Here is a 20,237-nt window from a genome sequence, read left to right on the forward strand (position 1 = left end):
TCAATAAGCAGCTTGAGGTGACTCTGCTGCTCTCTAGTGGCGAGAAGCCGTAATGTTGGCTGGTAACAATCGGAATGCATTATGGGAGATGTAGTTTGTAGTCAATTCGTGCTGAAAACCTATTTTAAGTCAATCATGATCCTATAAAACGCTGGGGGGCCACATAAAATGACATGGCGGGCCACATGTGGCCCGCGGGCCTTGAGTTTGACACATGTGCTCTAAACCGTCTTTGGCATTTTTATCGAAACAAAAGTTTGTTCAGGATCTACTTTGCTTCCTGCTTCCACAGAAAGATGAAGATGACTCCAATCAAGCATGTTATTCAGTTAAATTATATTCAAATGTAAAAACAAGAACATGTAGAAACCGACACACTTCACATTAATCTCGAATGAATCAGATCTGAATTCAAATGTAATCATATAAAGTCTAATTTCATCCCAATTATAACCACAATCAAACTCAGCAGATTGTTCATGTAATTCTGGGTGCACCAGGATGACATGGTGGATTTGCATTTGCGAATCAACAGGCATAAAAGCAAAGCAGGTTACTTCTGTTTGGGATCCTCAAACCTGAAGCCCCTGGTAAGACGGTCCAGCTGATTCTGCATCCTCCGGTAGGATGATTCATGAATTGCCACTTCCTCATTTAACACTTTCTCTGCACCGACCCAGGAGCGACTGAACCTCTGAAGACAAAAACATCTCTGTGCATCACCGCAGGTGGACAGAGATAATGTTACATCAGTTTATAAACAGTCTCAACTGCAGATCCTGTTTGCGAATCATTACAAAAGTCATAAAAATGTGTTAAAGTAAAAGCTTTTTTTCTAGGAGGGGGGGGGGGGGGGGGGGGGGGGGGGGGGGGGGGGGGGGGGGGGGGGGGGGGGGGGGGGGGGGGGGGGGGGGGGGGGGGGGGGGGGTTTTTCTAGGGGGGGGGGGGGGGGATCAGCAAATGATGTATTGATGTCTGGTAAGATGTGCAACTATTTGCTATCACAGTGTTCTTCCATATCACAGATCCAATCACAGATCAAACACGTTTTTTCCTGATTTTGCAAGTCTATTGTTTGAGAAGTCCGATAGTCATGGCTGACGGAAGACTGCAAATTATTTTAATTAGTTAACATATGAATGCCTTTATACTTTTTAATTTAGACTTCTATGTGTTTTATTGGAATTTCATCTACTAAACCAATATGAAACGGTGCATAATGGTGAAGTGGAAGGAAAACTATTTTTACATATTTAAATCTAAAATGTTTCGGACTCCTTCACTCTGATACACCTACAAAATAAAACCCTGCAACTATGTAAAGAAGCGAGGTGATTATTAAACAGACCATCTTCAGTAGCTCGCAGGAAAAGTAAAACCTACCTGAGGAAGATGCAGAGATCTGCTGAAACATATGCACTTCATCCAATCAATAATCAGCAGAAAGAAGTCTGGGTTGGACGAGACCAAAATGTAAATTTTGTCTTACTCTTGAATACCAAAAGGTTGAAAAATTGGAACTCATGTCAAACTGGAGGTTCGCAGGACATCTCCGGCCCGCCTTGGCTATTTATTTGGACCTCTAAACATCAGAGACACATAAATAGAACTTCAACATAAAGAGTTGGTGAAAATGTAAATTTTAAGAAGCACTCATCAAATCCAGATAAAGATAAAATACTTTTAAGTTTTAGCAGTTCATTCTGCCACAACAGACCTCTGGAGAACATTGGTGATCTTGATGTGTAAAATAAAAATGAGTTGTGATCCACACATTTCAACTTTTAATGTTTGAATGCATAAAAAGATGCATTAAAGGAGGCGATTTTAAGGTGTCAAACGGCATCCAGACTCTTTTAAAGGGACATGGTGCCAACTCACTGCACAATAAAGTGGCTGTTACCTTTTGTTGTTCGGTTATTTACCAGTGATCATGCAGAATGCTGCGATTAAAACTTGTTACAGCTGCCAGTTCATGATTGCATTTCTGCTTCCGTGTGAGAATGAGAAGCATTTTACAAACCGCGGATAACGGATTATAATTTTTGGATGATGTTGGTTCCTTCCCTCCCTTTAAGCAGTGGCTACCGCATGCTGAGAGAAGAAGAAAATGCAGGTGGAGTGATTTTGTTCCTGGCAGTGGGAGCAGTTAAAATCCAATCAGATAAATCGGTGAGAAGAACAGTGGGAGCCTGAGGCCTCCGCAGGTCAGATTCAACTCCTCTCTCTGTAGTTACTCACTGCAAGGTGCAATCAGACAAGACCAGAGGAGGAGACAGAAAAGACGGGCCTGAATCTGAGCTGCTCTCGCTGCAAGAGGAGCACAAATGACAGCACACCAAGCTGATAGAGCATTTATTTATTTCAGAAACTTTAATACTGTGATCACTGCAAATGTCTTGGTCATACGTCTTTTTTTTTTTTTTACATCTTACAAAGACAATGAATCTGGGATGTAAACAGTATTTTTGTAAAACTTCTGGTCCCCTCTTCATGCTGTGTGCTTTATTTTCTGAGTTTTGTTCCTGGAAGAGGAGCGAACGGCGCGCGCCACGACGCAGCAGATCCCCCCTCTGCTGCTGCAGTCGCCGACCTCGCAAGCTGTGCGTGACGAGCATCCCGACGAAACGTGCAACATCCCGTCTGTTCTTTCCTTTCCCCACCTGGTCAGTGGCGCATTAAAGAAAAGTAGGGTTCCTGTTTTATGAGGGGAAATAAAATTAAGCATCCTCCTTTTGTCGAACGGCAGCCGCACGAAAACATCTGGACAAATAAAATAAAGAAATTGCACTGGAATGTAAATTAACCCTTATTATATCCAAAACGCGTGAACACTGTGCAAAGGATCTCCAAAACAAAATGGACCTTCTAAACATCTTTACATTCACATTTGAAATATCCGCCCTGTCGAGCAAAACAAAGCAGAGTTTATGAGTAAACTGTAACTTAATACAACATTTTCAGATTAAAAAAAAGAAACTTTACTAGTTTACAGAGAGTTTTTGTATAAGATACACTTTGCACGATATATTTTTCATTCTTCATTGCGGAAACAAAAACCACAGTTCTTCCCATGTACAGAAACTTAATTAGTTGCTTAACATGTGTTTGAATTAAACAGAAAACAAGTCTTAGTGGATCAATAACATCTTCTGGGCTGATTTCTACAGATGCTTGTAAAACCATTAAAACCAGATGAAACTTGTAATTATCTACTGGTGTATAACTGTTAAAGACGAACTAGAGATTCTTAAAACAGAACCGAGACTCCTGCAGAGAGAGTCCACTCTGCTGGCTCCTCTCTGCAAAACAACAGAGCTGAACGAATAATTCGCCTATAATAATAATAATAATAAAACATTACAATTCTTTAAGCTCGTTTCACTCTACATTCACGTTTCTGGAAATGTGTGGCGAACACAGCGGGGCTTTCACCTCGACAATTATACATTTTAATGCACTCAAGCGTTTGTAAGAACGGGGGATGATAACCAACTATTTCAGAGAGAAAAGCGTTTCCAGAAAAACACCTGCATGGAAAAAAACAGCAGCTCTTAAAAGTAAACACACCTGTTAAAATGTCGGCTTCTTGTGATGCATTTCATAACTCCTTAAGGGGAAGAAATCCATTTTTTTAAGAAACTGCTGATACATTGTTGCTTAAGTGTGCAAACAATTGGACTAATAATTTGTTGAATTATTTGTTGAATTAGTTTTTGATTTAGTTTCAGCATTTGGTCTTCTGCACAGAGACTCGGATTAAATATCCAAACAATTTCTTGAAAGGCTGCAGTGGATTTAACACGGTGGAGTCAAAAGTGGCAAAACGTACCTATTGGCAGGACACAACATTTAAATAGAAAATGCAGGAGTTTGTTTTTTTTCTTCTTCTTTCTTTTATGAAATCTGTATATCATTGTAGATCTTAAACATAAAAAAGGGGTTCCAATGCCTTACTAAAAGAAAAAGAGACAATTTCTATTTTTTTTTTTGCATGATCAATTGTTTTCTATTTTGTTGGCCAAGTTCCTTACCATTCTTGACTTGTGGTCAGGGGCCATGCACGCACTTCAAGGGCCACATGTGGCCCACAAACCACACTTTGGACACCCCTAATCTAACGGATCTAAGTGTACAAAGTTATCGGTCAGGAGATTAAAAAGACAAGATGCTGGTCGTGTTCTCCATCTGACAAGAATCTCCTGTTTTCCTTATACGTTTAAACTAAAAAAAGCAGGATCACAAGACACACAACAACTTTTTAGGAAACGTTCAACAATCCCTCAAAACCCTGAGGGAGGATCTGTCATGGTCTGATAAAAACCAAACTGGAACCTTTGAGACACAAAACAACAACATCCTGTTAAAAAGACAGAATGCTGAAATTCAGTTTCAACAGTTTATTAGTATATGAGAATGCTCACTAATGCAACCATGGTACGGCAGCCATCCTAATCATTTTGTTTTGTTTTTCAGTTGAATTACATGGAAGGGAAACTTTTGGAAATGATCTCCGCCTCACAAAAATCATCCATTTTAACAGGGGTGGGTAAACTTTTGAGTTCTCTCTTTGTGGCTTCTAAACTTTGCTTTTCAAGGTCCTTTAGCTCAAATTTTCCCACAAATAAAAGGCACACATATCCAAACACTCTTGCGGGACGACTTGCCGTCTCACGTTACTGACCTGTCTGATGGCTTCCAGTCACCAGACACATTTAACGCCTCGCAACAGCAAACTACAAAAACTGTGAAGGTGGTTTAAAACAAAACGAAAAGTTTGTTACTGTATTCAGATGAAGATTAAGAGGCTTTCCCTTCGTTATCTGCTCCCCGGGTGCTGTTTCAAAGGCACATCCCTGCTCTGCCTGGTAGTAAATGACCACAAAGTAGTGAGTGTGTGTTGTAGGCACGGCTGGATAAGACTTATGGACATTCTCACTATGGCAACACATTTCAAATCCTTAAAAGTTATATATACTTCTTAACATGTGCAAATTTACTCCCCGGCGATATTTTGTCCCCTTAAACCTGAGGAAAACTGTAGATGTAATGCACAAATAAACCTCCACGCACACAAACATCCACACTAAGTCTGCTCCTTTTTTTTTGTTTGTTTGTTTTTTATAAAAATCCACCTGATTGTCTCTAGATGCTGGCAGCTTATTCTTCTCGTTCTCGTTCCTGTTCTAAGAGTTTTTGTGGCCTTGAATCAAAAGAGTTTGGGAAAAGAAAATGTAAATAAAACACAAGTGATAAGCAGCACATTTACAAATCATGACATTTTTCACTGGTCACCACTAGAGGGCACTGTAAGCAACACAACAGCAGGCTTAGGCACCACAAAACACAACATAATACAGAATAAAAAGCATATAGTCAGGCTTTAGGTAGAATTAGGAAAGAAAGCCATTTAAATAATATAACTATTGACCATTAGTCTTGAAGAACTAAACACTGATGTCAGTTGTACTGTACGAATAGAACAACTCATTTATGGGAATTATAATACAAGGAAATAAATTAACCTGGGATTAAAAAGACTCCAAACGTTCCAGCTCGTAATTGTCTCTGTTATTTATAATCCGCCGGCTCTCTGTTTTCAGGCAGTGGGAGGATGAGTTCTTATTTTCCCCGTTTCTCAGAGGAAAAATGACGAAGGCTCTTTTTGCAGCTGAGATTTGAATTCTTGCAAATACGCCCTTTTCCACATCAGGTGTTCTGTTTATCCAGCTTCTTCTCAAACAACTCCAGGAGTCCGGACCTCTTCCTATTGCTTTTAAGACACGTAGAGCTGAGATGGACCAATTAACACAGGATCAGTCTTGGTCTATGGCACTGCTTGCCAATGGCTTTTAATACACTCCTCTTTCAGGTGTGGGTGTGTACAAAAAAGATCTGAATGAAATAGGAGTAAATTGGAAAATAAACATATCTGAAAGCTGGATGTCCAGTGATTTTAGACGCAAAAAATATATTCAAAATTGAATCCGTTAACGTGAGATTAAAACCTCTTTCTTCTCTGTTGTGGCTTCAGATCTATAATGTGTGTATTTGTTTGCTGCAGCAGCAGATCTGTTATGTAGAGGCTTGTGTGGCATTTCAGTGGTTTTCTTTTAAGACGGGGTGTCTGAGGCGTCTTCGATTTGGTGCAAACAGCGTTTGCTTCATCAGAGCAGCTGAGGGATGTTTTAGAGGAAGAGGGAGCAGGAGAATGAGGAACAACTGGTGAGTAAAAAGGCCAAATGTTAGCGGATTCTCCATTCTGACCACTGGAATATGTGTGAAAGAAAGTCAACATCTTGAGGCTGAGGAAGAGGAGATCTGTTTGGCCACCGAATGAAAATCGGGGGAGTCAAACAAGTAGAAACGAGTTCCGCAAATTTCATCCTCCAGACTTAAACAGAAAGTCATGATTTAGAGGGGATTACAAACCAATTGAAGATTGTAAAAAGGGTCGAGTATATCCCACTCTGCGTCTTCACGAACAGCGTGTGTGCAGATGAGCGATGTGTGTGTGTGTGTGAGTGGGGTTTAGACAAGGTCAGTTCATGTCGATAGTGTTGAAGACCCACTCTGTGAACTTCTTGAGCTTGGCAGCTGATGTTTGGGACTCCTCCTGAAGTCTCTGGTTGTCCTCCCAGAGCCTCTTGATCTGAGACTGAAGACGCAGCTTCTCCTCCCGCTCCTGCGCGAGAAGAAAAGGTCAGGAAGTGAATCTAAAGCAGCTCTTCAGGGAAGAGCTGTATGAAATCGAGTTTTCTCACCAGTGCTATTCATGCAGTCGTCCATTTTTTTTTCTATATTTCCCACCTGGTTTTCAAAACGTTTTACAAACAAAAAGCTGAAAAGTGTGGCGTGCATATGTCTTTTGGAGTATATCTGCACCAACTCCTCTCTTCTTAGCCACTCCTCAAGCTCACTCAATTGACACAAATTCCTATTTGGATTTAGTGCCGTACTTTGACTGGACCGTTCCAACACATGAATAAGACTTTATCTTGTAGTTGTAGGGTTATAATCTTCCTCATATATTCATCCTTACAACATGAAAACAGCATTTTGATTGTAGGGAAACTTTTTCAAGTACATCTCCAGCTTTAGAAAATAAAGTTGCCTTCACTTGTGCACTTTAAGACAGTTTTGTGTGTGTGTTTATATAAACATTTCCTGCCTGCAGACAGTGAGTCACAGCTTGACTGAATAGCTTTGTGGGCCGATTTCTTTTTTAGTTGACATTTCAAAAAGCCTCCACAAGGTACAACAAAAGTAAACTCCACGGCTGAGGTGGGATGGACATAAAAACAGACTCAGTTAAGCCAAACGAAGACTGTGATGCTCGTTCTATTTGCCGCTTGTGCAAAAAAATGATTTTATTACCCAAGGTGTAATTATCAATTAAACAAGAAATGTGCACTTCAAGATGTTTGTAATATTTTAGACAAAACGATGATTCAAAACTCTTACAGCACCTAATCCCGCTTAGATTAGTTCTCCTTCATAACATATGAGACTTACACTTAGACTTATTATCCTACACTATAAATAGATTTATAAATCAGGAAAAAGTTGTCATTTTTTTATTAGAGGATTTAAAACGTTTCTGGTATCTAAACCAGAACTAGTTTCAGAACCATAAATCTTGATTTAAGCAAATCCAAAGGTAAAAAAAAAAAAGCTGTGAAAAACTCCCATTTGGATTTTTGTATGACCGTTCATCTGTAGTTTATGATGTGTTAAATCAATAATTTCAAAATAAATGGAAAAAAAAAACATTAGTTAACAGAATAAAGAATAAAGACTGAAATTTTTTTATTTTCATGCTCAACTGTCTATTTTGCCCCTTATTTATGTAGATTTGAAAAATAAATCCAACTTTATTCTTTTCTAGATTGCTTAGAAATCCTTTTTACAATATTAAGTCCCTAAAAAGCCAAAAATATCGTTTGATAATCCTGTCATAAAACTCAACTTATTAGGTATAAACTGTGAAAACGTCTTTGAAATTCAAAGAAAACATTTTCTTAAAACTTAACAATCAGGGTATTTTCCCAGAAATGATCCCCTTCCTATAAGTTATCACCCAGATGGTAGAGTCGATGCAGAAGAGAACTTTTATCTCACCTTCTTCAGGTCCTCCTGCAGCATCTTCACCATGGCCTCCAGTTTAGTCACCTTCCTCTCCAGCCCTATGTGGCCCTCACTGCAGRAATGCAAAACATCCCAGAAAGCAGGTTTGTAAATCAAAAGTCTGCTGAACAGAGGAACGTTGTCACACTGTGAAGATAAAAACCTTGATGAGGGTCGTGAGAGAGGAGCAGGCTGCAGCTCTATGTGTGGCTGCTGAGGACTGGATGCTCCGCTGGTTCGGTGGTTTGCATCTCCAAACACGTAACTTCTCTGGACTGGAAGGAGGAGAAGGAGAAAAGTTCAAGTTATTCTAAATTCTGCATTCACAGAAGTCTGTGTGTTGATGAGCTTTAAGGTGTAGAACAAGTATTTTTTGTTTTACTGTAGTGTGTGTTTCTCTCATTCTCGAAGGTACTGGCCACATCCACCAGGTGAGTCCACTCGAGAGGACTGTCTCTACCTGAAGAGGGGAGGGGCATCAGCTCCTGAGGGAGGGGTCCCCGATGACGCTCCACCAAATCCACCAATGACGTGTCAGACGCCGAAAGGTCACCTGTTAATGTGAAAAGAGCACAACTCTCGCATCATCAAGCACTTCACCTTTCGAATCAAGAGGGGGCAGCATTTCCACATTCATGTTTCCCTGAATTTCTAGTTGTTCTTTTTAGATGTTGAACAACTTTAATGTTTTATCACTGTTCAGATTAAGAATATTCACGTAATTAAACATATTCTTTTGTGAGAGGGACACAAGTTTTGTTACAGAAAGAAAAAAAAATAAAGAAACATGTTAAGAACAGGGTTTGTACACTTTTGTTTGTACAAAATTCAAGCTTTTTAAGAATTTTGAAGTTAGATTTTCAAACTTTTCCAGCACCCCACTTCAGAGTACAAATGAGCTAAAGAAGAATGTTTTAATTCACTATTTTGAAGCATCATTTATTAGTGTTATTAATAATGTCTTGTAATTACAATCTACATCCTACAGCAAGGACAATGACAACTAAAATTTAATGTTTTGAAATGTCCCTCATCTGACCGGTCAGAGAAAAATACAAAAATCAGTTTGTTTTGTGGCATTTAGCAAATAATTTTGGTAATTCTAATTAACCCAAGTATGTGTACATGTCATTTTATTAGGTGTATGAAAATATCTGGTTTAAACTGCAAGCAACATTTTTCCAAATTTAGGCTTTGAATCAAATGTTAGATTGGAGTTTCAATCAAGAACTTTATACAAAATTCAAGTATTTTAAGGGATTTTAAACACCTGCATCCTGTACAAAGTAAATCTTTCTCCTTCTTACCATGAAGTTTAACTCCCAGCTTGTAGGAAGGCCGCCTGAGGGGCACGCCGCGAGTTGTGGGAGAGCGAGGAAGGGTGGAGCAGCTGAAGAGGACGTCGGTGGCGAGTGCCGGCTCAGTGACCGAGTCGCTCAGCGAGGGGAGCCGCTGACCACGATAGATGCTCTCGTCTGACAGGGTGCGGTGCAGCGAGCGGCGACGGCTGAGCGGCTGGCTTGGAGGCGACTTCTGGCCGTGCTGAGTCGGATTGAAGGGCGAGAGCGAGGATGAGATCATTTAAATCTTACTTCTGTTCCCTGTCCGTTTCTGTGCAAAGTTACCTTTTCCTTGTGCTTTCTTGGTGGAGGTGGAGTGTCATGAGCAGGGTGTCTCTTAATATCTTCCTCCACAGTAGATTTAGCATGAGTCTGGGGGGAGTGCATGTCTCTAAGTGACGGTCTTGCTGCCGGGGTGGGGGCCACATCTCCACTTTCACCTGGCGATTTCCTGAAAGCATAAACATAACATTAGTATAACAAATTAAAGTTTCTGCTGTACAACCCTCAGCCACAAGGAGGCAATAAAGCAACAGATATGTCACTACTGAATGTATTCTGATGACACGTGCATGTAATGAGAAAAATGCTGTGAAAACGTAAAAAAGAATAATAAAGAGCCATAGGAGAAACGCCAACTAAATATGAAATAAATAAAAAGACAAATATATGGTAACATTTACATTTTAACAAATCCCTGCTAAAGTTTCATCACAGTTTACTCTCGGAAAACACTGTTAAAGATTTGCTGTAATGTTCTCCGCTCTTCCTTACTTCCGTGTGTCTCCAAAGTCCACAGAGTTGATGGTGGAGCCAGGCTTCCTCCAGCCAATCAGGTACTTGGACTGGGCTCCCTGTCGGGGGTAGAAGGTCTTTGGCCCGGGAGAGACTGAAGACTGAGACGAAGGGGAGGTGGCTGAAGACGACGACTCCTCCCTGGGTGAGCTGTGGCCAGAGTGCCTGAGGAGAAACCAAGGAAATGAGATGATGCATAACAATTTTTATCTTACAATTATCTCAGTAAGGAGAGAACAAGGAGTAAATGTTTTGCTCAAAACAAAATCCAACTATTTAGTAAATAATACTGATTAGTAGCAATATAAACGTGTCCCACACTTTAAATATATATATATATATATATATATATATAAGGGTGGGAGCGATATGGGCTTAAATTTTTATCCCGATATTTTGTGGAGCTGTTGTAAAAGCGACAATACAAATTATTACTTTTTTAGGCAACTGTATGGCTGTGACTGCATGGAACAGCTTTCATAACCCCACAAACAATAATATTGGTCTTAAAAAGCATACGCTTCTTTTGGACATCAGTCACATTCACTATCACTAAACTGCACACAGTAACTGCATTAAATCATATTTTCAAGTATTTTGATATTTATTTAATCACTTCTATTGGACAAAGAGAAATATGGATAATACAGACAGTTTTAGGGATTTTTAAGCATCATTAATTGGAATTTATCCAATTAATTTATCGTTTATAAATAACAAATGATACGATAAATGCCCACCCCTATTTTAAACCCAGTATCCCTGTTCCTATAAATATGTGTCACTTTGTGCTGACTTATCACATGTAACCTAAATGAAGAGGCACATGATGTACTTATTGCTTAAACATATTAGCAGCAGCCAAATTAACCTCCCTCTCTTACCCTCCATAACTCTGATGGTAAACAACCATAGTGTAACTCTGTCTGGACCGATGAAATGAACTTGCTCCAACAGGAAGAGCCGGACATAGGAGCTCGCCTCAGCTTGAGATACGAGCTCAGCTTTGAAAAGTAGGACATGTGTTCCACATTTCCTGAGGCCTAATGTGGAAAGATAAGAGGGAATTAAAATTACTCTTTATGCTTGGTTTCCAGCAAAAGTCTTGCTGAGAAGGAGGCTGTCTGCTATGTGATCTTTTTGGGTATAAACATTTTGGCATAAGTAATGAGAACAGGAATCACGCTGCGGCACGTGCTGAGGTTATGAGTAATAAAATAAAAGTCAAATTCAGAAATCAAAGCTGAACTTAGGTAAAGAGGTGAAACTTTTATGTTAGTTTATAAAAGCTAAATATATATGTGTTGCTTTTTTATATGTGTACAAGTGGCATCTTAAAGTTATTACACAAATTGTTTGCATTGGCTGCTTGGAAGCAGATAGGAGTCGACTGAGTCCATAAATATTAGAAGTAATAAAAAGAGGTGAAAACATTTTAAAAAAGCAGCTACAAAATAGACCAAGTGAGTTTATGACTTTAAAACAACACACGGTTTGTGTTTTGCCATCTGCTTTAGATTGTTACCTCGGCCTCTGGCTGGATCATGTGTCTACCAGCTTAACCAAGCCCAAAACCTGTGCAAGAATCATCAGAGTACGAAAAAGTCGGGCTGTGTTTCAGAAACAGTTCAACCAACAATTTTTTATTTATTTTTTGGTCTAAAATTTCTAACAAAGTCCCAAATCACAGGATTTATTTTCCTACTGCTTCAGTTATCCTATTCTTTTGTTTCGATTCTTTATAAAGTGCAGAAGAGTCAGTTCAGAACTGCATGAATGGAGATCTCAGGAATGCGGGTCGTCTGCCAAACACAGACAGATTGAGCTGGTTGTGATGACATAAGCCGAGGTTCATCTGTGTAGGGGAAGGAGGATCGAGATGGATTTCCATGTTGTGTCAAACACAGAAAGATATGATACAGGGAAAAATTTATTAATATGACATGATGGTGGAAGTTTCAACACAATGTACYGTTACATCACAAACATACAGTGCCTTAGAAAAGCGTTCAGACATTTTTCTAATTGTGTCGTCTGATCACTTCATAAATACGTCGTTTTTCAATGTGATTTTATGTGACTGATGCAGAGTATCACACGATTGTGAAAGACAAGGAAGAGAATACTCACCACTTCCTTTCAGGTTTATAGAAAAACATTTGCTTTATCAGAGCCTCCCAATAGCATTAACTTCTAGGCTACAAAATGTCAAGAAAAATCATCTATTTGAATGTTTTGATCACATTTATTCACTATTCAATAATTATTACATTTGTTGAGCATAAATGCTGCCTCTTGCCTTCTGATAATCAGCAAAGCAGCCTGATAAATGTGACATGTTAATGAATTATTTTAAAATGTATCTTATAATAATGATTGAGACCAGAGACCAAATCACTTTTTATGATTATTAAAAGTATTAGGGTTTTTTCCCCTTTTGTCCTCATCTTTCCTTCAGCATCTGAGGCTCCTCTAAATACACTAATGACAAAAGCGAAAGTTTATTTTTATGGTCGCCAAAAAAAATAGGCTGGAAAAAAAAGTAGTTTTGATCTTTTTCTTTTCAGATTCAAATCTTTTCCATTTCAATTTTTTTGTTTCAAAATTTTCTTTGTCCCAATGTCGATTTTTTTTTTTCCAGTGTCAACATTTCTGCTTTCAGATTCATATTTTTTCCAGTTTCAATTTTTTATTTTTAGTTTTAAAACCTTATGGCCCCAATTTAGCTCCATATATTTACATCGTGCAACATACAAGATGTAAATATAAATATTGGTGAGCCAGACCTGTGACAAATATACCAGAAAAATAAACAGACTGATGTAGGGCGTCCCATTTCTTTTGAAGACTGTCTGACTATTTTAATTAAAATCACCTCTGTCATATTCTGACTGATATGAATCTTTACATCCTGTCCAAACTGACCTTGAATGCGATCCACCATCACCCAGGCTGAAAGTGCTGCTGTCTCTAACCAGGAGATGAGTCGGTGGGCTTCGACCCACGGACTCACGGCTCCTTTCTGACGGCGGCCCCGGAGACTCGGCAGCAGCAGGCGACCTCTCCAGCATCCTACGTCCTCCCTCGGTTGGACTGTGCCACGGAGACGAAGAGCGCTCCCTGTTCTCTCTGCTCCCACTGGGGGCCAGCAGAGAGGTGGTGCTGCCATGGTGGGAGTGGGAGTGATGCGAGGCTCCGTAAGAGCCGGTGTCGATGCCGCTGTCAGCCGAGGCTCCCTGGAGGTAGCCTCCTCCGCCCAGGCCGTTGGGTTCAGGCTCGCCCTGGTCACCGCTGGAGCCGCCGCCGGTCCCCAAGTCGTACCATTTGTCGCTGTCGCTGTGGCCCCCACTGGAAGCGGTGCTGGACAGAGTGTTACTGCTGGAGTGGCCGGAGTACGGGCCGTCTGACTGCCAGGGCAAAAACACCCAATAAAAACAGTTAAGTTTCCATTAATAGAGAAAACATGAAGTGTTATATAAGCGAGTGACCCATTGTGACAAGATGTTACATAAGTACTAATTTAATTAACTAAGAGTCTGACATTTTACAGAGCAAACTGAACTGTCAGGAGACTTTAGGAGGAATGCTTCACATCCTGACCTGGCTGCTCTTCTTTGGGGAGAGGTGGATGACTTGTTCCTGCCTCTGGATGCGAGGCGCTCCAGAGTAGCCCTGGCCGGACTTGGAAGCTGGAGCCTCTGCAACAACATCAAACCAAACCAGAGTTGGTGGCAAAACACGCAGTCAGACCCTGCAGCACCGAAAAGCTGCTGATAATTCAACAGATCATTATGCGACAAAACCGCCAGGAAGCACCCAGCACTCTTATTTTCATTTCGCCTTTTCATCGCCTATTAACAAAATCCCAGATCGGTTGTCATCAAAAGCAACGCACATCAAACAAAAATGCATCCCCCCCACCCCCTTTGTTTGCTCTGGGCAAGATGTGCTGCATGAAAGAGTCCCGAAGTAAACCTCGACATAAATGGGACTATTGTGTAATTGTCTATCTGTTACGCAATAAGATACACAGAGCAGGCAGCTAATGAGCACAGCAGCATGAGACACAGGGAGAGCTGGGGTGGAAGCATAACATCTGTTGGGATGAATCTAAAAACGTAGTTTCCATCTCATTTAGAATATTTATTACTTTGTACGGTTGCACTGCAGCCCACGGGCTCGCTGCACTAATTAGAGCTGGGTGTAAGCCGGAGTGTTAGAGTTCCTGTGGATTTATATCTAGTATACTGTAAATCACAACTGATTTAAACTTGCTTTAGATGAGCCAAACTAAGCACTTTAGTATTTAAAACGTTCCAATAAATGAATCATCTAAACAAGATAAGAGGAATGTTTACAGCATCCCTTGAACCGTTTCACATTTCCTTATGCTGCAACTTTAAACCTCCAGGTAATTTATAGTCATAAACACAAAGCACCACACAATCGTAAAGTGGAAGAAAATCTGAAAACCTCAACATGCATTTAAATTCAATCATTATAACATTTGACCCTGAAAACCTGAAATCGTATGATGGGGTGGATATATTTCCAACAGTACTTCCTCATTACACCTGATAATCTTTTTATAGGGATGTTTTTTTGTTTGTGTAAATAATCTTAGCTCTGAAATTTTTGGCATGTGTAGGAGATGGACTTGAATTATGCTTAGGTAATATAATTTACATTCCTAACTGTCATTTCAGACATTGCTAAAGCAAATGTCTATATTGCCCAGCCCAAAAGGTGGAAACGTACCCAAAAAGACCAAACGGTGGCTCAACAAGGCGGTCTCTCATGTACACCACACTTTTCAGATTATTAGACAAATTTAAAAACATTATCCTTTTCCTTCCACTTTACAATTATGCATTACTGTAATTTACGTTGATCTATCATTAAAATGACACAAAAATTCACTGAAATGTATGGTAGCAAGACAAAATGTTGAAATGAACGAAGTGCACTTTGTGTGACTTCTGATATTTCTGGACAGAGCTTGGCCACATCATTCTGAAAGCTAGAGGGTCAGGAGTTAAAAATGGGAGGAAAAGGAAAAGACAGAAACCACACTGCAACAGAGAGGGTTTTTTGAAGGCTGGAATCTTGGCTGACTTAAGCTCAGCTGCCCCAGTACAGATCGTTCCTCCCTAACCAATCATGACATAAATGCTATAAACAACCACAAAATGAAAGACTGAGGCCTTCAGCTGTGATTGTGGTGGTCAGCAACAGGTTGAGGACATGGCTGAAACTAAATTGGTCAAAAATCAAAAGCAACATTCTGCTTGGAATCAGAAGAGAAAGGCAGACTTTGGGGAATGCATAAATGCACAGCTAGAATATAAAGAGAAATCTTTTTAAAAGCGGATGGGAGAATTCTTGCAACAGAGAATTAAAAGACGAATGAGAGGAAAACGAAAAGCAACGGAAAGTGAGGGACACACAGGAAGCAGGGAGGGAAGGAAAGGCACACAATGATGGTGTGTTGACAAGAAAGACGGACGCCGTCTTCCGCTTCTCCTCTAATAAGCCTCAGAATAGGAAGGCGTGCAAGAGACGAAAATCCATTCACTCTTACAATTTAACAACAAAAAGAAAATCTCTCTTTTTCCTGCTGATTTTATTATACATTCACCTTTTTTTGTTTGCAGAGACATTAAGACGTCTGTAAAGGCTTTATAACTCACAGCTTGCAGGGGAATGGGAGGAGGAATGAGAAGGGCGATGGGAGGGTTAAGAAAGGCTCCTGTCAGAGTTACAGCTTATGTAACCACTATTCACATACTCCTCACGGTACCTGTCAGTTCAAAGGGTTTTAAAGCAGAGATAAATATGGAGGATTTCTTTCGTGTGCCGTCTCCTCCTCCAATGCATACATCAACTGCACCCACTCTTTGCATGTTTAAAATTACCATTTGCATACATTTGCATTCAGACATATATAACAGCAAACAGTGCCGGAGGGGGACTCCGCACATTTGAGCTAGTTTTCAATAACATCAATTATTGAATATGGGATTTCTGCAGGTTTCACCACCACAAAGTTGAGACTTTTTAAGACCATTTTAAAGACCATTAGCAAGCAGAATTGTACAAAAGCAAAAGGCATATTTTATATAATAGATTTTTAAGCACAGAATGAATGTAGCATTGCACAGGATGGCAATGTAAGACAATGGCAAATGTCATCCAGCCAACAGGCGATAAATATGCACTTTTCCCTAGCTAACAAGCTAGCTAGGGTAAATTAGCACCTAGTCAGCAGTAGCTGCAATCACCTTCTGTCACAGAACCCAATGATTATGTCTATGGGTGATTCAAACATTCGAGTGACAAAAAAGTCCCACAAGACACACCACGAAATTTAAGACCTGTAATTGACGCATTTAAGGCTGAATTGCTTCTTTTTTAATAAAACAAATTTAAGACATTTTAAGGCTTTATTTTAGCTACATGAATTTAAGTCTTTCTAAGGATGTGTGGACACACTGGAATACTTCACCTGTTGACCCTCGTTCACCTCCGCCTTCCTCCATTCTTGACCAGTTGGGGGTGGACTTCCCGCTCGATCCGCCCTCTCCGGTCGCCTCCCGTCTCTCTGACGACATGGGTGAATGCCGGCTGCTCGCAAACCTGTCAAAACAGAAAATCACAAACAAGTCTGAGGCAATACTTTTTAAACTTGTTACAAGTGATTAAAGATGCAGAGCAAGAAAAGGCAGGAAGACATAATGAAAACTTGCCTCAGGGCTGTAGTGGGTGGAAGTAGAGAACCTTACTTTGAAATATTACAATTGTCTGACAAATATACTGTATTTTCAACGTAATTTACTTCTGTGGCCTGAAATGCCAAAGTCTATATATTCAACGTCCTCTAAGTATGAAAAGTGATGATTGCACCATCGCTTTTATGTCACTAAAATAAACAGGATGAATAATCAGGACAAAGCGAGTGCCTCAGGGCAAGTTAAAGGTTTACAGGATACAAATGTTGAGTTTGGGTAAGACGCATTCGACAAACAATTCCAGTGTCGCTCTTACTGCTCAGGCATGGACTTCTGCCTCCAGTGCGCAGAGCTTCCTGAGGCTTCACTGGAACAGGACAGGTTGCTGGGAGAGCTGCGGTTGTGAGGCGAACGACCCAACGCCAGCGAGGAGGCCAGGCTGTAGCTCTCAGTGCCAGGAGACATCCTGCAATACAAACAAGTTATAGAGATACACTTTGGAAATGTATTCACTGGAAAGTGAGGAACAACAACAGTGAATGGAAAAGCTAAAAAACATGCCAGAGTGAATACAGCGAATGTTAGCTCCAGTTGCCGACTAATTTAGCAATAAATTAATCATTAACTGGAGTGTGCAAATGCTAAAAAGGGTCATTTGATGAAAGAAGAACAAACTCATATGAGCAGTTAAGCCAAACTGTACAAAAATATATATATATTCTAGCAACACATATTTAAACAGCTCTGACCTCTTGGAGTCCAGAGGTCGCCCGTCGCTGCTAACGCTGCGTGGAATGGCGGCGCCTCTCTCCAGCCTCTCAGCAGACAGGGTCTTCCCCACCGAGCTGCCCAGGCTGATGGCTCGGTTGGGGGTGTGGGGCTGCGGCGAAGCGGTCAGGGACTGCTGAGGGCTGCTGGACGTCCTCTGCCACTTGTTGTTGTTGCTGCGGAACGGGAACTTGTACTCAAAGGAGCCGCTGTCTGTGCTGCTGCCTTTGTATTCAGACACCGGGACTCGGTAGAGCTCCGAGCAGCCCCTGCAGAGACGGGGACAAACGGGTTAAGTTAAAACGTTCCTCGCCATTCATGTGGCTTTGGGATTTGGGAATATTGAATGTCACAAATAAAAGGTCACATTTGTCCTACTGCCTCAAAGCCTCAGCTTTTACAATTTGCACATTAAAGCGATTTGAGTCCCAATGCACTCATGAGCTGCATCTGTAAAAGTAGATTGATTTTTATCAGCCTGTAAGAAGTTCAGACATTCTGAAGCTAATTTAAATTAGGCTTGAAAAGCATTTGTTTTTGTCCGGTCAGATTTCAACACCTTCTACTCTAAAACTGGACACAGTGATGCCAAATACTAAACACACAGCCTCAAAACCACTATTCACAGAGTAGCTGGTGTCAAAGTGAGTTTGTTTACATATATTCACTTCCACTTACCTGCGTGGAGTGGCGTCATCATGTGGTGGGATGATGACAACACGCACCGTCACTGAATTTCTGAGGAGGTCAATCATCTGCTCATGGGTCAGAGTCGCAACAGCAACTTTGCAGATTTCGACCAATCGGCTGCCCTGACGGAGTCCCGCCTGCCAAGCATATCCATAGGGCTCCACCTGGAAACAACAAAGTCTCAGTGAAGCTAGTCTCCATTAAAAAAAAAGTCACATAAACAGATAAAATTCAAATATGGTGATTGGCTTTTTTGTTTTTTAAAACTGGAGAATATTTGAAAAACATTTTTTTTAAAAAGCCTAAATCATTGTATGTGTAAAAATCCAGGGATTATCCAACTGTTTACAATAAAAGAGAGACTTATTGACTGTTGCAGTCTCATATCCAGCCAGCAAAATTATAAGTAAGCTGCATCAAAAACAGAGTTAAACATGCACAGATGAAATTTTGTTTAAATTTAGTGCATTATTTTACTGCATATGCTTGGGATAGATATTTTTAGCCTATATAAAATATTCAACAGTGTATCTTTAATAACCCGGTTCCAAGATTTTTGTGTCAAACTGCTTCCTATGGCACCAAACACTTTTGATTTGCTGTCTCGTATGGGTAGTAATATGAAAAAACGTTACTTAAGCTTAAGTAAAACACCTAAATCATGACCAAATGTGCAAAATAAAACATTTATGTTAAGAAACAATACCTCTGCCACAATGCCTTCATAGTTGACGTGGAAGCCAAGCTGCCCCAGACCGTTTCGCCGAAGAGTCATCTCGGATGTCTCACAGCCCTTAGTTAGAAACTGGACAGATTGAGGGCAGAGGGAGAATTAGACACATCAAGTGATCACAGGTCGAGACGTCCTTTTCCAAGTTAAACTGATGTCCCGTTTAGGAAACCTGGAAGGACTGCCTCTGTTTGTAACTGAGTTTATTTCTGTGTCTCTGCAAACATGGTTCTATTGAAGCTGAGAGATCTTAGGGGATACAGGTGAGGCCCAAGAGAGTTTAGGGCAGAAAGTATGCAGCTACATCACACACACAGGTTTCTGAATTGACTTGCACTCAACACATGACACCCAAGACGGAAAGTTCTTTCTTTTGGTGAAACCGGTGTCTGCGTGGAGACAAAGACGAGTTACAAGAGAGAAACTCCCTTGAACTTTCGTTTCATCATGTGACTCCCATTGTTCAGGCGAGGATAGAAGAGGGCTGAGAAGATACTATGCTTCATCTGAAGGGCTGAAAATGGGAACACTTGGAAAAAGAAACTCCACCGATGAGTTAGCTCACAGTGGATCTGTGAAAGCAAGTCCAAGTCACAAATAACTCCTTCTTATGGTTACTCACTACATAGATCCTTTTTTCCTTTTTCTAATGATGCATCTTCAGGCTTAAAGGCACCTCTGCATTTTTCTGTCTCACCAAAGAAGTTAAGCTCCACTGAAAAGTGCCTAATATAAAAAGTTACTGCAGTTGAACATTTCTGTGTTAATAGGGGCAATAAAGAGTATTAGAAAAAAATGAAAGGCATAAGGGCAGAAACAAAGAGCAGAAAAATAATTAAAGTTTGATCACTTCCTCTTTTTAATCAAAAGCCAATTGGACATAGAGCAATATTTGCTAATGAATAATTGGACTTTTGTTGAAATTTACTGGTATGCAAGAGAACGAAAACACACAGAATCTCTGCGCAATTCAAGTTACATAAACAGATCATGAGAGAAAAAACATTCGCATGCGTAAACACGCATGCATTTATACCTTTCAAAACCAAAAGGCAACAC

The 20,237-nt window shown here is 40.4% G+C and overlaps 1 protein-coding gene across 3 annotated transcripts in view; it reads right to left on the reverse strand.

The window, feature by feature from the left end:
* Nucleotides 1–2,344: 2,344 nt before the first annotated feature.
* sipa1l1 (signal-induced proliferation-associated 1 like 1) overlaps nt 2,345–20,237 on the reverse strand; it is a 70,626-nt gene continuing 52,733 nt past the window's right edge. For 2 of the 3 annotated variants that reach the window (XM_008397399.2, XM_008397398.2), the window contains 14 exons: nt 19,155–19,253; nt 18,437–18,612; nt 17,740–18,027; nt 17,307–17,456; nt 16,768–16,898; nt 13,863–13,960; nt 13,188–13,669; nt 10,242–10,427; nt 9,753–9,918; nt 9,435–9,669; nt 8,510–8,680; nt 8,291–8,402; nt 8,122–8,200; nt 2,345–6,685 (listed from right to left, as the gene is read on the reverse strand). In XM_008397399.2, coding sequence (XP_008395621.1) covers nt 6,542–6,685; nt 8,122–8,200; nt 8,291–8,402; nt 8,510–8,680; nt 9,435–9,669; nt 9,753–9,918; nt 10,242–10,427; nt 13,188–13,669; nt 13,863–13,960; nt 16,768–16,898; nt 17,307–17,456; nt 17,740–18,027; nt 18,437–18,612; nt 19,155–19,253 — 2,517 coding nt within the window. In that variant the 3' untranslated portion in view covers nt 2,345–6,541. The remainder of the gene's footprint in view (nt 6,686–8,121; nt 8,201–8,290; nt 8,403–8,509; nt 8,681–9,434; nt 9,670–9,752; nt 9,919–10,241; nt 10,428–13,187; nt 13,670–13,862; nt 13,961–16,767; nt 16,899–17,306; nt 17,457–17,739; nt 18,028–18,436; nt 18,613–19,154; nt 19,254–20,237) is intronic. The other variant, XM_008397400.2, reaches the window with a different exon arrangement.

Source organism: Poecilia reticulata, linkage group LG21 (genome assembly GCF_000633615.1).
Source record: "Poecilia reticulata strain Guanapo linkage group LG21, Guppy_female_1.0+MT, whole genome shotgun sequence".
NCBI classification, from domain to species: Eukaryota; Metazoa; Chordata; class Actinopteri; order Cyprinodontiformes; family Poeciliidae; genus Poecilia; species Poecilia reticulata.